Below are 15,376 nucleotides of genomic sequence, written 5' to 3'. Positions count from 1 at the left end.
GGCACAAGGCAGCAGTGCTGAGCCACGAGTGTTGGCCTCCTACTGCTGAACCTTTGGGGACCATCTTAAGCACTGGGTATGTCTGGTCAGGAGGTACAGCAGTAAGCCTGTTGTGCCCACTGCTGGCGGTGCACCCGCAGTTGAGAGTGGGACACCTGTAACGTGCTCTGGAAGGAGTCTTGTCTCATAGACAAACTCCTATTGACTTAGTGTGATGTCTGTATTTCTCCCACCATAAAGCCTGAGAGCAAATGAGCAGGTTTTGGTGTTTTTTCAGAATTAACACTTTTTTGTCTCTGCCTTAGAAGATGTAGGGTAGAGATGGTGCCATTCAATTTCTTCCATTTTGTTTTGTTTGCATAAAGTACCATATGTGCAAAATAATGTTGCCTTGGCTTGTTCTGCCAACTGAGTGCTCTGGTTGGCTAAACATCTTCCTGCTAAAAAATGTATAATTAGAGAGTTTTTATTTTAAAGGTAATTTTAAATTTCTTCTAGAAAAAGTCTGCTTTCCTCTTATGATAGCTTATCTTTTTCTTAGCTTGGAATTAGTTATTGTTTGCTACCTTAGGTAAACTTACTATAGAAGTGATTGCTATAATCCACAAAAAAATGTAATTTTCTGGTTAAGAGCCAGACAGTGGGTATCTCACAAGAGACATAATCCAGTTTTCTTCCTTTTCAGTTAGAGCTCTAGATCCTAGCTAAAATTTCAATTCTACTCAATAGTTCTGCTTTTTCCTTTTTTTTTTTTTTTGTATTTGTGCGTCCTAATATTTACTGCTGCCTTGTTTCCTCCTTTATATTAACAGAAGTATTTTATTGAAAGGCATTACTGTTACCTCCACAGATACCTTTCATGGCAATTAATGCATTCTTCTTTGTTCCTTTGAATGTTTTCACTGTGCCATTCACAAATTACATTTTCATTTACTTATCTTTGAGCATAAACCCATCTACAAGACCTTAAATTTTTTCCTGTTCTAGATAGAGACCTTTAACTGTAACTACCTGGTTGCTGTTGTCTGACAGATACCTTTTGGTTTCTTTATAGTGCTTTGCTGTGCGATCTCTGGGCTGGGTAGAAATGGCAGAAGAAGATCTGGCTCCTGGAAAGAGCAGTGTTGCTGTGAACAATTGCATCAGACAACTCTCTTACTGTAAAAACGACATCAGAGACACTGTTGGCATTTGGGGAGAGGTAAGAACAGAGTGAACTTCTCCTCCTCTTGGAACATCCCTCTTGCATCATAAAACATCCCAAAGGAACAATTCTGTGGACAAATATGTCCATGTTCTGTGTTTGGGATTTCACTACCTCAGCCTGGCACTGCCCAATATATGAAAGGGTTCAGGGAAAATGTTGACATTTTTGTTCCAAACTGCTCAGGACAGCAGATGCCACAAAGATCTCGCTTTCATGTTACTTCTTTGCTAGTACACACCTGTGCAATGGCAGTGCTAGGGACACACAAACCAAACTGTTGATATTCAGTAGAAGTCGTCCTCCTGACCAGAGATTTGGGTGTGATGCTTTGTAACCGCATTTTGAAAGGTTTCACAATGACAAAGGGCTTTAAGGAAACCCACACTGGCATGGCTTGTTTCCATTTCATGGTTCTGAAATATATGAGAAGATTGGAACTGAGGGACAGATGGTTTATCTTCAGATGATTATTTTATCAGTGTTTCAGAAGGAAATTAATTACATACCGTTAGTCTGTCTGTTGGCTCCTCTCCAATAACTCCTGAATCTGTGCACCAGTGTCATGCAGTTTTGAAGGATGCCAGATTCCCACACACTGAGGGAAAAAGAGAGAACCCAGCTTTCCTCTTTTTGGTTTACTGAAGGGTCAGTGTGCCTTCATCGACTGGACCACAGTTGCTCTGTGCTTCTTTCTGAGTTGGCAGCAAAGAGAGGATAACACTGTGGGAACTTGGGGAAAACTGAAGGGAGCTTTAGGTTTTGTGGTGTGGAAAATAGGCGTTCTGGGGATAGATGAAGAAGTGGAAGATGTTGAGGGGTCCGAAGTGAAAAGGTAGGATGTACAGAGGGCATAGGAGACAAAACCGCAGTAAAACATCTTTCTTATTTGATTGTTCATGGAAAAACTTAAACTTCTGCCAAATCTTATTTTCTACCTCTCTCCTGAGGTAGTTTCTGAAGGGTTACAATAATGTGGATTTGCCGCACAAGATCTGAATACAAAAGTGACAAAAGAGTGAATAGTGTAACTTTCCCTTGTGTGATCTAAGAGAAATGGCCCTGCCAAACAAAAAAGAAATCAAAAGAAAGACTTGTCTACATTTCAGTATAAATTTCAGGAAAAATAACATTCAGTCTCCCAAGTTACTGTTGCAGTCTGTGGCTCGAGTTCACTGTCTTGGCTATGACCGCAGCAATGCTGAGACACTATGGGGGAGCAACTGGGAGAAAGTGCCCTTAAAAATTAAAATTATGTTTAAAGGAACACATTTATAGTGTTCTATCTATCTATTTAAAATAACTTCAGAAGGGGTTATATGTGAGAAATATATATTGTACATATAAATGAACAGAGTAATACTGTTTTCCTTTCTTTCTTACACCTGAGAACAGTTTTATTTAGATAATATGGCTAGACAAGCAATTAGATATGTGTAAGTCATGGACTTCGGACTTACTGCTGACCCAAGGAGAAGAAAAACCCCAATATCTTTACATGTGTGTAACCTCATCCATTTTTCAGATGGCAGCACTTTGATCAATTTGAAATATATTGTTTAGTTTGAGCTCATATGCTTTTGTTTTGTTTTAAGAGATAATGTTCACATTTTTTTCTATTTCTCTATGTCAATCCCCTTGTTCTTTGTTGGAAATCCTTGCAGTTTTTCAAGCCAAGTTGGTGAAAAGTTTTGGTCCTCTTGAATGGATGTTTAAATTAAGAATGCTATTCATTAAAAAAAAAAAAAAAAGTCAGCCTGACAAAACAATAGAGACACTGTGCTTGAATAGGCAGCTCCTGAAGTAAACTGTCTTTCTGATTCTAAAGGAGTTCATTACATCCAGCCATATTTTCCTGCCTGCAATGTAAGTCTTCAAGAATGATTAGAAGAGGCACGTTTTAGAGAGGAATCTGAAAAAATTGTACTCCACCATGACATATCAGATGGAGCAATTATAGCAGGAATCTATTATGAAGCTAGATGACTGTATGTAGGGGTTTTAAGATTGCCTGAAGATTTACTTTAGCTAGAATGTAATAAAAGTGAAATTGGGGTTAGGAGTAGCCCCAAGTTTTCATGGTTTAAAAAACTGCAGAACAAACCACAAAGAACTCCCACACCGTGGGTAAAATCCTGACCCTGAAGAAGCTTTGTTAGTGAATTTCATGTGGGATTTCATGCCCTTTGCTCCAAAAGAAATTACCTATAAATTTTGAACTGTTCTGTAAAATCTAAAAACAAAAATGCTACTCATCTGTTTGTGTTGCTCTTTTGCCATGAATTACATTTCTGTACATTACAATACCACTTACATGAAAAAGTATGGCAAGTGGTTCTTGCCATTGACCTGTATACAGCAGCCTCTAACACTTCCAGAAAAACTGCTGGGATTGAGCCTCTCTTTCCTTTATGCACTTTCCCTGCATGGCTCTTCCTCTTCCTCATTTCAAACCATCAGATCTCTGCAGCTCTTCAGCAGTCTGAGACATTAAAGCCCATGTTCAAGCTCCCAGCCTGTCTAAATAACTTCTTTTAGACCTATGCAGTGTTTTCATCTCTAAAATAGCTTTTGTATAATAAGGCAACAAAATTTAGCAAAATATATTGCTTCTGGCTGCGGACAAGTGATCCCCCTGAGCATTGCAAGGATAATTTCCTGTGACTTATGTTGCTTATCTGCCCATTCTCCAATTTTTTTCCAGCTAATTTGGATTCAGTTTCATTATTCTAATCCCAGTGTATTTTGCATGATGAACAGATTTTACCTTCCTGTAATAATTTCCTTGTGGAACAAATATATAAGTAGAAAATGGGCCCAGAAAGCAATTTTTGTGACACTTGGTTGCATTCTTCACACAATTTGTTTACTGCTTCTGACCTCCAAGCAAATTTCTCCCTCTTTTTCTTTATGATGTTTCTTTTTCTGTCTGCCACTAACAGCTCAGTGCTGCTGGTTTGCCCCAATATTTTTTTGCATGACTATCACAGCTACATCTGTTTCTGCTTCTCCAGGAGCAGCCTATATATCCAGCCTTGCATCTTGGCCACAGTTGTGCTTTTTCCATCAGGCAAAATATGCTTGTGTTGGCTTTGCACATACCAGGTGTCGCCTATCTCTCCCACATCCCTCTTGGTACTTGCACTGCCAGCTCTGTGTCACAGCTTCTCTTTGAATCCATTAGGAGACCTGGGGTTGGGAGAGGAGATGAGCAGTGCCTGCCCCTTGCTGCCTTGCCTGCAAACAGTGGCAGAAAGCCCTGACAGAGTGACATGAATGTTCTTCTCACACAGACACAAAATTAGACATCATTAAGACTTGAGCCACTGTAACCAAGTGGGAAGGGGGTTTCTGTATCACTGAGGTAAAGAAAAAGGTCAGTTTTGAAACATTAGTCAGTAGGGATTCAGACCCTGTCCATTCTTTCTGTTCATGTATAGATTCTGGCACAAGAGAGGAAACAAATTACTCTATATTTAGCTGATAGCTTCCACCTTCTGATTGGCAGGAGCTTGTCTTACTGCTCAGCAATAGTTCCAGGATCATTTCTGTGGGATCTCGTGGTCTGCAGAATATATATACAGCCTCCAAGAAGAGGGATATTACATGTGATAGAAGAGGCAGCAGACCTATTACAAATGCTATCAAGAAGAGGAAGATGAACATTTATGAATTAGTATCAAAAGGAAAATTGTCTCTAAATTCGTTTCCTATAAGAGAAAAAAGCATTATCCTTGTTCTTACATGCCAGAAGAACCGGGGAGAAGTCCTGCCTCCAGGATTCTACAGTCACTAGCAGAATTCACATTCAGGTCTTAGTGCTGGGTTTTCCCCTTTAATCTTTCTTCAAAGAGTATTCCATAAATCCTTTGACATGTACAAATTGCTGTCTGTTCCCATAATCCATTGGTTAAATTTTATGGAAACAAAATACTTTGAAGGGAGGAACCGTGCCTCAAAAGTACAGGTTTTAGTATATATTACTAATGTATACATTTAGTATACATTACATATATTATTATATGTAAGCTTTTAGTAGTAAGACAGATCATAACTTCTCATGTATTTGGAAGAATGTACTGAAAAAAAGATAAACACATAATTTGTTGAGTAACTCAGTAGTTTGGGTCTGAATGAGTTGCATTTAAAAGACATCAAAGATTTTTGTGATTGGGATTGTTTAAAAATATAGCAGCAAGATAACATCTTAGATCTTTTTCATACCAGAAGTATATGAACTTTTTTCATTGGCTCTTGGAACAAACCAAAACTTTGAGTAAAAATGAAGCTGAACAGCACAGATGTAACACCTTGAGCCCAGCCAGTTTGAGAGGGTGATGTACTGTGTAATTGTACTTTGTGTGGAATTGCAGGGCAAAGACATGTACCTTATACTGGAAAATGACATGCTGAACCTGATTGATCCCATGGACCGCACAGTTCTGCACTCGCAGCCCATCGTGAGCATCAGAGTCTGGGGCGTGGGGCGTGACAATGGTCGGTGAGTGTTTGCTCTCCTTGTCTGTCTTGACTTGGTGCTATTTCAGTCTGCTAATACACAGTACACGTAATTCTGTCCCAGAGGCCATGAGAAGGTGGGTAAATTCTTCTTTTTCTTGCTGGTGTTACTTTTTAAACTCTCTGCTTTTTGTAGTGTATCACTTACATGCTTTGTTAAACCTGCATTGAACAAGCCTTTCAGGTTAATTCAGTCAGGTGCATAAAACTGCAGGCGTAACATTGATTTGTTTCAGATATATGTAGTACTTCTTGGTATAAAAGCATGTTTTCAAATATGTCTCATAGTATGTTTCTCCTGGCTATGTGAAAGCATGCCTTCCTGCTGCTCCAAGTTAAATGTACTGCCAATGCTCTAAATGTGTGCGTGTGTTTCTACCTTCTTGAGATATTTCATATGAAGGAGAAAAAAGTTGGATTGAGGGAAAAGTAATGGGTTTAAGCCATTACTATTACTTCTAGTTCTTGATGTAAGAAAATCCCCAAGGGTGTTGCAGAAAACTAAGGTTTGTCCCTGAAATGTGCCTGCCTGGGAGCTGAAGTTTTTCCTTGTGGTAGGGAGCAACCAGGAGTGTGTGCTAAAGGCCTTCCTGCCCTGGAAGCAGTCTTTCTTTAGGTTTCCTTCCTGACGGATCTTTTGGTAGCATTCTTGCTTCTCATGTAACGTTGCTGTGGAAACAGGGTTGTGAAAGTGACTTACTTGGAACAGGACAGTGAGCTGTCTCCCTGTCTGAATGAGCATTTTGATGTACCAAAAACATTGCCATTCACATCAAATAAGTCCAGGATCTTAGTATCCATCCTGACACAGGGATAGTAAGGATTGATTAACACTAGTAAGCTTTTTCTTTTTGTGTCCATGTTTGATAATGGTCAGGTAAGTCCTGCCTGACTGATACTGGCTGTGATGGAGTAACCACATCAGTGGACAAGGGAAGGGTTGCACATGTCATTTATCTGGACTTCTAAAAGGCCTTTGACACACTCCCCCACTACATTCTTCTTTCTAAATTGGAGAGAGATGGATTTGATGAGTGGACTGTTAGATGGATATGAAAGTGGTTGGATAGTTCCAGAGGGTAGTGGTCAATTGTTCAGAGTCTCAAGGGACATCGGTGTCAAGTGGTGGCCCTCAGGGGGTCTGTATTGGGACCAGTGTTAGTTAATATCTTCATTATGACATAGGTGAAGGTATCAAACACACCATCAGCAAATTTGCTGATGACACCAAGTTGAGTGGTGCAGTTGGCACTCGTGAAGGATGAGATGCCATCCAAAGGGACCTAGACAGGCTCAAGAAGTGGGCACATGGAAATCTCATGAGGTTTAACAAAACCAAGTACAGGGTGCTACATCTGGGTCAGTACAACCCCCAGTATCAACACAGGCTGGGGATGAACACATCCAGAGCAGCCCTGCTGAGGAGGACTTGGGGGTGCTGGTGGGTGAGAGGCTGGACATGACCCAGCCAGGTGCACTCACAGCCCAGAAAGCCAAACGTGTCCTGGGCTGCATCCAGAGCACCGTGGGCAGCAGGGCCAGGGAGGGGATTCTGTCCCTCTGCTCTGCTCTGGTGAGACCCCACCTGCAGTGCTGCATCCAGCTCTGGGGTCCCAGCACAGGAAGGACATGGACCTGTTGGAGTGAGTCCAGAGGAGGCCACCAAGTTGATTAGAGGGATGGAGCACCTCTTGTACAAGGAAAGGCTGAGGGGACTGGGTTTGTTGAGCCTGGAAAAGAGAAGGCTTAGAAGTGACCTAATTGTGTCCTTCCAGTACCTGAAGGGAACTTAGAAGAAAGATAGGGCGAGACTATTTGCAAGAGCATATAGTGACAGGTCAAGGGAGAATGGTTTCAAACTGAAAGAGGGCAGGTTTCTCAGGAAGAAATTCCTTACTGTGAGGGTGGTGAGGCACTGGAACAGGTTGCCCAGAGAAGCTGTGGATGCCCCATCCCTGGAAGGGTTCAAGGCCAGTTGGATGGGGCTCTGAACAACCTGGTCTAGTGGGAGGTGTTCCTGCCTATGGCAGGGGAGTTGGAACTAGGTGATCTTTGAGGTCACTTCCAACCTAAGCCATTCTGTGATTGTCAAGATATTTGCAATAGTAGGGGTTTGGGGGTTTCTGTCTCTAATTTTTGATGGGAAATGTAATTTCAAATCTGAAAAATCTTTCCCAGTAAAAGATTTTAAAGGTAAAAAACAAGTCTCTGATTATCAATGGCTAAATTTCCAAAAGGAAAGGTGACTAATTTTTCAGGTGACTAAAGGTTTCTAATTTTTTTACTTTGATAAATGACTGATTGTTGACTGGGCATGGGTTAACTGTTTTTCACTTCCATTGGTACAGATTTTTGAGAGATCTAAGAGGGGCAAATCCAGTTTGAAATGCTGGGAAGTAAAAAGGTTCTAACGTGTAATGAATAAACCATTAGGGTGCTTTGTATGCATTAGAAAATGGGTGCATTACACATTTCCCTTCAAGTCAGTTTTTGTAGTACTTTGCCTTGGTCAGAAAATAAATAGAGCATTTTAAGGGGCACCTAAATGTGATGCAGCTTTACCAAGTAAAGGATGTCAGGTTTGATTTTCATTAATTTTTTTAAAATCATTTACAGTTCTTTTCCCAAATGCTTACATTTCTTTGTAAAATAAAATAATTCCATTATGTTCTTCATAAAATAAGATAATCATATTTCTTCAGGCTGGGTACCTGCTTTTCCTAAAGAAAGAACCTAGTCATGGATGTTTTTAGGAAACACTTAAGAGAAATGTACCTTTTGCAATCATGTGGCACCAATAATGTTACATGCTTTTGGTGAAATGTACCAGGGATGAGAGGCAATAGCAGACTCTCTTAGATGAATATAAGCCCTTTCTGACCTGCTGTGGTATGCCACAACATTTACCAAAAGCTATGTGCAAGACGTAGGAAATCTCTGACCCCACTCCTGCCCTTTTTCATGCCATATCTGGGGGCCAAAGATGAATTCCAGCTCTGCAGAGACTTCTGCAGAAACTTGTTAGGGACCGAGTCTGGAGAGCTGGCTGGATAAACGACATGTACACCGATACGATTAAGCATCGTTCTCCCTTTATTGTTCAACTATGCCAATTTATATCGACTTTTGCAAAGATTCACCCCCAGTCCCTCTAGATGGCCTCTAATCCACAGGGGAGCCGACCAGTGTATACCTTGCCAAGGACTCTCAGGGCTGCCTGCAGCCAGGTGCTTTCCAGGCCTGCCTGCAGCCAGGGGCCTGTTCAGGGGCTTTTCCTCAGCAACCCTGGGTTGTCCAATCTTTCCAGGGGTATCATATGCCCTTGTTCCATAAGGAATCCCTCTACAGAAACTCATGTCTCTATTAAGAAAAAATGTTTAGTTATGGAATATGTGGGAGAAGTACAGGTCCAATTTAAAAAATACAAGCAACAAGAATCCCTCAAACCCAGTTTTTCCTTTTGGTCATAAAAAGTAGCAGCTTTCTCAGCTGTTTTCCTGCATATATGTGGCATTGACAATACAGAGAAACTGGAAGAGGAAATAAACGAATTTTTTCTTCTACTGTCGGAAGTGGCAGTGGGCCTTTCTGTGTTCAAAGTGAACACTTCTTGTTTCTAGAGAGCATGACTTCTCTTGACCAGTTGCTGTAAGGAACAGCAAGAAACTGTCTATTAAAATTTAATACCTAAACACAAAGTCAAAACCAGTTTTAATATCTCATTTGCTGGCACACAAATGTTCTTAGCCACTTTTATTGGAATTTGGGTTTTTTTCATCATAAGAAATTTTATTTCAGAACTTTCCTATTCATAGCCGTTTGTAAGAATTTTGATAGGTGCTTCTACAGAAATTTTGTGTCCAGAATGACTTTCAGGACCGGAGCCCACTCTTTTTGAAATTTAATTTGTTTAATGTTTTAATGACACATTTTAAAAAATAAGATTGTGGGAAAAGCAGTGTAGCCATTATTTGCAAGTAAACTCAGACTGCATGTGGTGTTAAATAGCAGAAGATCAAAACAACAAGCAGAAAGAACAAACTTATGACTGCATAATCAGATGTACAATCTGTTTAGGGTGTAGAGATGTTCAGTGTAGGAAACATGCTTTGAGAGTTAGCATAAAAAATGTAGCATTTGCTGAAGAAGCACTAACACAGAAGAAAAAAGCATTTGGTGACAGGAGAACACAAGCTGAGAAAACTGTATTGTTGAGCTGGAAATTGCAGTGCAACTCTTTTCATGAATACATTAGCACACAGTCCTTGGGGTCATCCTGGTAAAATCACCTGTTGCTACTGAAGTGAGAAATACCAAAGCTATTCACTAACTGCAAAAGCAACTTTCCCTGATTATGAGTTTGCCATACCCAGGAAAAAGGTATCACAAAAAGGGATCACATTGCTGCTTAGGTGGGATAAGTGTTCATGAAGTTGATGAAATGCCAGTTTCTGGTAGGAAATTCTTCCAGAAGTTGTTGCACATGAATTTCATTAATTAGCTATATCTTCTAGTCCAAGAACCTGTATAATAAAACATACTGGGGTTTTTTGTAAAAGGTAGTATTTCAATTATAAAATACTGTAGAAATGTATATTTCCCTGTATTTTGACCTATTCGAACCCCAAAATGGTCTGCGGGCCCTCCTTTTAACTCTTTTGCTTGTAATAATTTATTTGGGTAGTTTCTGCTTTGGAAGATGAAGAGATTTTCTAATGACACATGAGCAGATGATTTTCTAAGCTCTGCCATAATGAAAGATTGATGAAATACAGAGATCTGCTGATGAAAGTTTAATCTGAGGATGTGGCTGCTAACTCACCTCAGGCAGAAGTGTCTTCCAGGAGACTGTAATTACTCTCTCCATACTTTAAACTATTATCCTGATCTTTGGAGTTTCTTATTTAACAATCCTGGGGTAAGCAAAGGCTTCCTTGTTTGGTTAACTTGGGTTGTGCAGTGATTTTGTGTTTCATCCCTTGTTTTCAATTGATCAGTCAGTAAAATATGTTTAATTTTAAAAGTGCTGGATTGCCTTCATAAGATCATGAACAAAAGCAGATTCCCAGAAACTGGTGGGTATGCATGTATGTATATGTACACTGAGCTCCTATGTTTGACATGTATATATGGGCATTAAAGGAAAAGAAATGTACTGTATATGTGCAACCCTTTGGCAGACTTGGTTTCTTAGGTGATACCTTGTGATTTTTAGAAGGAAAAACCACCTTCTTTTGTACAGTCTTCCTCTCCTGCTGTAGTGAAAACAGTCATGATGATTCATTTAGAGTTATTTGTAAATAAGAATAGTCCTTGCAGTTGCATAAATAGTTCGACTTCAAGATCAGTAAGGTCATTGTCACATGGAGGTGTCACAGGTGTATCAGTGAAAAATTGTCAGTGCTGTGTTTGCTTCTTAACAAGCCATACATGCCATGTTTTTTCCCTCGTTGTTAAAGGCAGGTTTACAGCCTCAGCCTACTGAGGCTATAAAAGGGCTGTTCTTTTCACTTGCAAGCTGCACGACTGTACATTAATCATTCCTCAGGTTGGGTTTTGTCTCTCCTCCTGGACTGCTGGTGCATGCCCTTTGCTTTCTGAGCAGCTCACTAACAAGGAAGAGAGAAAAGGCAATAGCCCATCAGTTTTGTAAATGAGATTCCGTTAGCGCATTTCCCTGAATCCTCCTTTATTTTCATTGCTCTTCCACCAGTCCAAAGCCCACCTCAAGTTTAAAAAATCCACAGGACTTCAATTGCCTGAAAGATCAGTTTCTTCTCTCCTTCATACTGCAGCAGTATATCCAGCTGAAATACTCTGGTTAGCTGGCAAGGAGGGCTGCTGGTGAATTCAGGAGACAGCTTTCATGGGACTGAATATGGAACTGGATGGAGTAGGCACCTGGTGTGTTGGACATAGCACATAGCATGTCTTTTCATCCACTAGCTTTGTCACCACATACAGCAGGTTTGTTTTTGGTGTGTAGCTTGTGTGTTTTCCTGACAGGTGAAGGAGGGAGCCTGGTTGCTTTTGCTTCTTAAGTGAAGGGAGAGGCCTATTCTCTGATATTAGGGTTTTCTGACCACAGACACTCTTACTGGATGATGTGAATGTATTGGGCTCCTTCCTCTGCCCTAATAATGCCCATTTTATCAGGTGGGGATGGTGAGGATCCCTTCATCTGTGTGGATGTCCATTGTCCTACTTCTCTGAACTGCTGCTGGTTTTCTGCTGCCTAGACGTAGAAATAAAATGAAGCTGAGATTCAAAAAGGAGAGAAAGTCAGACAGGACCTTGAAGAAAGTAGAACAATGGATGCACCAAAGATGAGGCTCAAGCTGCCTCAGAAAGGGAGAGCAGACAACTAAATGAACAGATGCCCCAGGTCAGATGGACATAATCCTCTAAGGCTGAAAGAGAAGAAAGTCCTAATAACAATACGAATTATCTGAGCTCTGTTATCTCAGGGGCTTTTAGGACAAGAGAAAACTATTAGGGTGATATAAGTGAGAAAAATGGGACAAATCTGTGAAAAATGAGGAAGAAATGATGTAAAGTTATGGCTCAAGTTCCTCAGAATATGGGGGATTAAAAATAGTATGCTGTCTTGCTTTTCCCATGATTAACAAAAATGTCCGGGTTTCAGAGGTGTTTTACACCTGAGCTGTCCACTGACTTCAGTCAGTGCACATTGTGTCTTTGAAAATCAAGTGTCTAAATTCAGATTTAGGAACCTTTCTCTGGACATCTAGAACTGGAAAATTTCAGTTGAGTTAACAGCAGGTTAAATACTTTCTTTTTAGTTTTGAGTGTGTGTCCAGCTAAGAGGGGTAAGGACATGTCTGACTGAAAACTGCTTTGTTAGAGGATGGAAAAGGGGTGTGTTGGGGAGTGTGGGAGCTGTGGTGCAAGTCAACTGCCTGTCTGATGTCACTCTGTATTTAATAGCTGAGACTCTACTTACAGATATTACCTGGGTTGTGCATGTCTATCACATGGACATGAGACTTTAGGAGGGAAACCTGTCCTTAATTAGACAAATAAAAGCTAAAGCAAATGAAGACAATAAATACCATTTTAGTATGTCTGGGATATCCTTTTTTGTCTGTAATTTATCATTCATCTTTTCTGAAAATATTTTGTGTACAAGCAACACAACAGCTTCAGTGATGCATTGTGGCTTCTAGCTGCATCATTCAAGGAGGTGTTTAAGCTTTCTTGGATTGCCTTCCCTTTGAGGTGATGATTGAATGTGCTCTGAGTCTTTCTTCAATTCTATGAGAGAAGCTTATCAAACTGCACAAGATAATGAATAATAAACTTTCTCTTCTGCATTAGCAACATGGTCAAGAAAAGCAGAAAATAAAATAAATTAAAACTGAAATGGTGTTCGCACCTGCTCTTCTGAAAAGATAACACCTCTCAAAGAATGTGTAATTTCAGCTGAGCTCTTCAATCTCTGAAACACCATTAATCAATATTGCCTATTCCCTTCGGTCCCCGTAACCTTGGAATAAGGACAAAACATACTGTAAGGAATCACATAAATAGGGCATAGGTGAAGGATTACACTGGAGGAAAAGGATTTTAGTGGCTTTTCTGACCTATCTTCTTAGCTGGGTTTTTACAGTTATCTTTTGCTTTTTCTTCTTCCCTAAGCCAGCTGCACTTGAAGATTCTTTTCTCTTTTCTTATGTTTTGGTAGCATTTTCCCTTCTCACTAAGAAATAGTTTAGGTGGTTATTTATGCAAAACTTCCATTTATATCCATAAGTTCTGACATTATTGTTTGGAAGTGCAGTGTGTTCTAGGAGGGAGTAATGGAACAGTACAGCTGTGAAAGGGGGAATCCAGTCAGGCTTACAGAATTAATGTGTTTTCAAGCAAACATGGTTAAGTGGGTGCAAAAAGCTGCGTGTGTGCATTCATACTTTGATTCATTAAATGGTTTATTTTAGCTTCAGGATTTAACATGAAAGACATGGTAGACTGAAGATGCATTGAAATAGGCTGGTATTAACTTGAAATATTACATAATTTGAAGCACCTGTAGTTTTGCACCAATGGTTTTCTATTGCTGGTGGCTTCAACTGTGTTGGGGCAGCATCCCTCTATCCTTTCTGAGTAATGTCACTAATGACATGAAAAATTATTACATAGAAACACAGAATCAGTTTGGTTGGAAAAGATCTCTGAGATCATTGAGTCCAACCTGTGACCAATCACCACCTTGTAAACCAGACCCTGGTACCAAGTGCCACATCCAGTCTTTCTTGAACACCTCCAGGGATGGTGACCCCACCGCCTCTCTGGGCAGCCCATTCCAATGCCTAGTCACTCTTTCTGGGAAGAAATTCCTCCTGATCTCCAACCTGAACCTTTTAAAGTAACACTTGAAATTACTCAACTGTAAAAGTTTCAGTTAAGACAAATGATATGTCTAGACATGGACTACAACTAACCACTGCAATATAGTCAGGTTGTCTCAATAAATAAGATGGCATATTGACTGAGTCCCTGGCTTAAAGCCTTTAGACAAATTTGTGCTAGAAAATCTCCACACATTCCCCATTATTACAGCTATTAAACTCTAACACTCTGGGATGCTGCTAGGGTAATTTGTGAATTTAAGTGGCTATCACAGAGGTCCCTCAAGAGCAGCTGAGCTGCCTGTGAAAGTGTCTGTGGCTCAGGAGAGCTACTGACTGCCAGTTTGGGGTGGAAGTCTCATGAGTTCTTCTACTGTTCTTTTCACTGTATGTTAATCAAGCAGATGCTGTGTCCAGACTGGATTTCTGTAAGTAACTGCTGCTTCAACTCCATGGCAAAACAGTGAGGCAAGTGATGCAAAAAACAGCTGCTGTCCAGCTCTGTAGCTCTCAACAGAAATCATCCATCTTACTCCCAGACTCTCTACAAACCTCCTGGATTTCAACACCTAGTTAAGAAGCTTTGATCTTACTTCACAGTCAAAGATGGTTTAACTTACCTTGTTTGCTTTGTGTGGTCATCACTTGGGTGCACACACCTTCTGTTGATTCCTCTCCAAGGAGGCTGCACAAACAAAAAATAGCATCTTCCTTCCCAAACCAGTTGGAGTCAATTGAAGGTGCCTTCCTTTCATTCACCCCCTTTATCTTCAGCAGTGCTGAAGTTACTCTTAATTACACATTTCTCAGGGGCCATATCAATGTAGGGACTGTGTATAGAGGGAGCCACCTATGGCTGTCAAATAATTGAATAATGCTTTTCTTAAAAATGAAACTAAACCAAAAAAAACCCAATAGCAACTTCACTGTATTCTTTCGTTCTCATCTCAAGACCTTTTTTAGTCTAAGGTCTCTGTACCAGATGAGAGAAAACCAAATTAGTCCACTAGTGATTTCACTTTGTTATCTAATGTATATTGAAGCTGTTCAGTTAGTACTAAGGTTGACATATAAAAAACGTTCTGAGGAGAAAAGCCACAGAGAGCATAGGCCATTGAAGAAAAGAACAGTGTTTTAAGAAAAATTGTGCTAAGAATACTTACTAACACCTTGCTGGCTTAAAGTTCCCTAAAGCTCTCTGCAACTTTGATTATAGCATGTTTGTATGAGCAGTAAAAGACTTCTCTGTTGTGGGGTGGTTCACTTGAAAATGTCAACCTTTTGG

General features: G+C 40.2%; 1 protein-coding gene across 15 annotated transcripts in view; it reads left to right on the top strand.

The window, feature by feature from the left end:
- The window catches only part of APBB2 (amyloid beta precursor protein binding family B member 2), a 169,610-nt gene that overhangs the window by 117,692 nt on the left and 36,542 nt on the right, over positions 1–15,376 (top strand). For all 15 annotated transcript variants that reach the window (XM_048302830.1, XM_048302833.1, XM_048302834.1 and 12 more), the window contains 2 exons: positions 1,055–1,201; positions 5,578–5,705. In XM_048302830.1, coding sequence (XP_048158787.1) covers positions 1,055–1,201; positions 5,578–5,705 — 275 coding nt within the window. The remainder of the gene's footprint in view (positions 1–1,054; positions 1,202–5,577; positions 5,706–15,376) is intronic.

Source organism: Corvus hawaiiensis, chromosome 5, assembly GCF_020740725.1.
Source record: "Corvus hawaiiensis isolate bCorHaw1 chromosome 5, bCorHaw1.pri.cur, whole genome shotgun sequence".
Taxonomy (NCBI): Eukaryota; Metazoa; Chordata; class Aves; order Passeriformes; family Corvidae; genus Corvus; species Corvus hawaiiensis.
The sequence above is the reverse complement of the archived record's forward strand: the minus strand, read 5'-3'. Positions and strand labels throughout refer to the sequence as shown.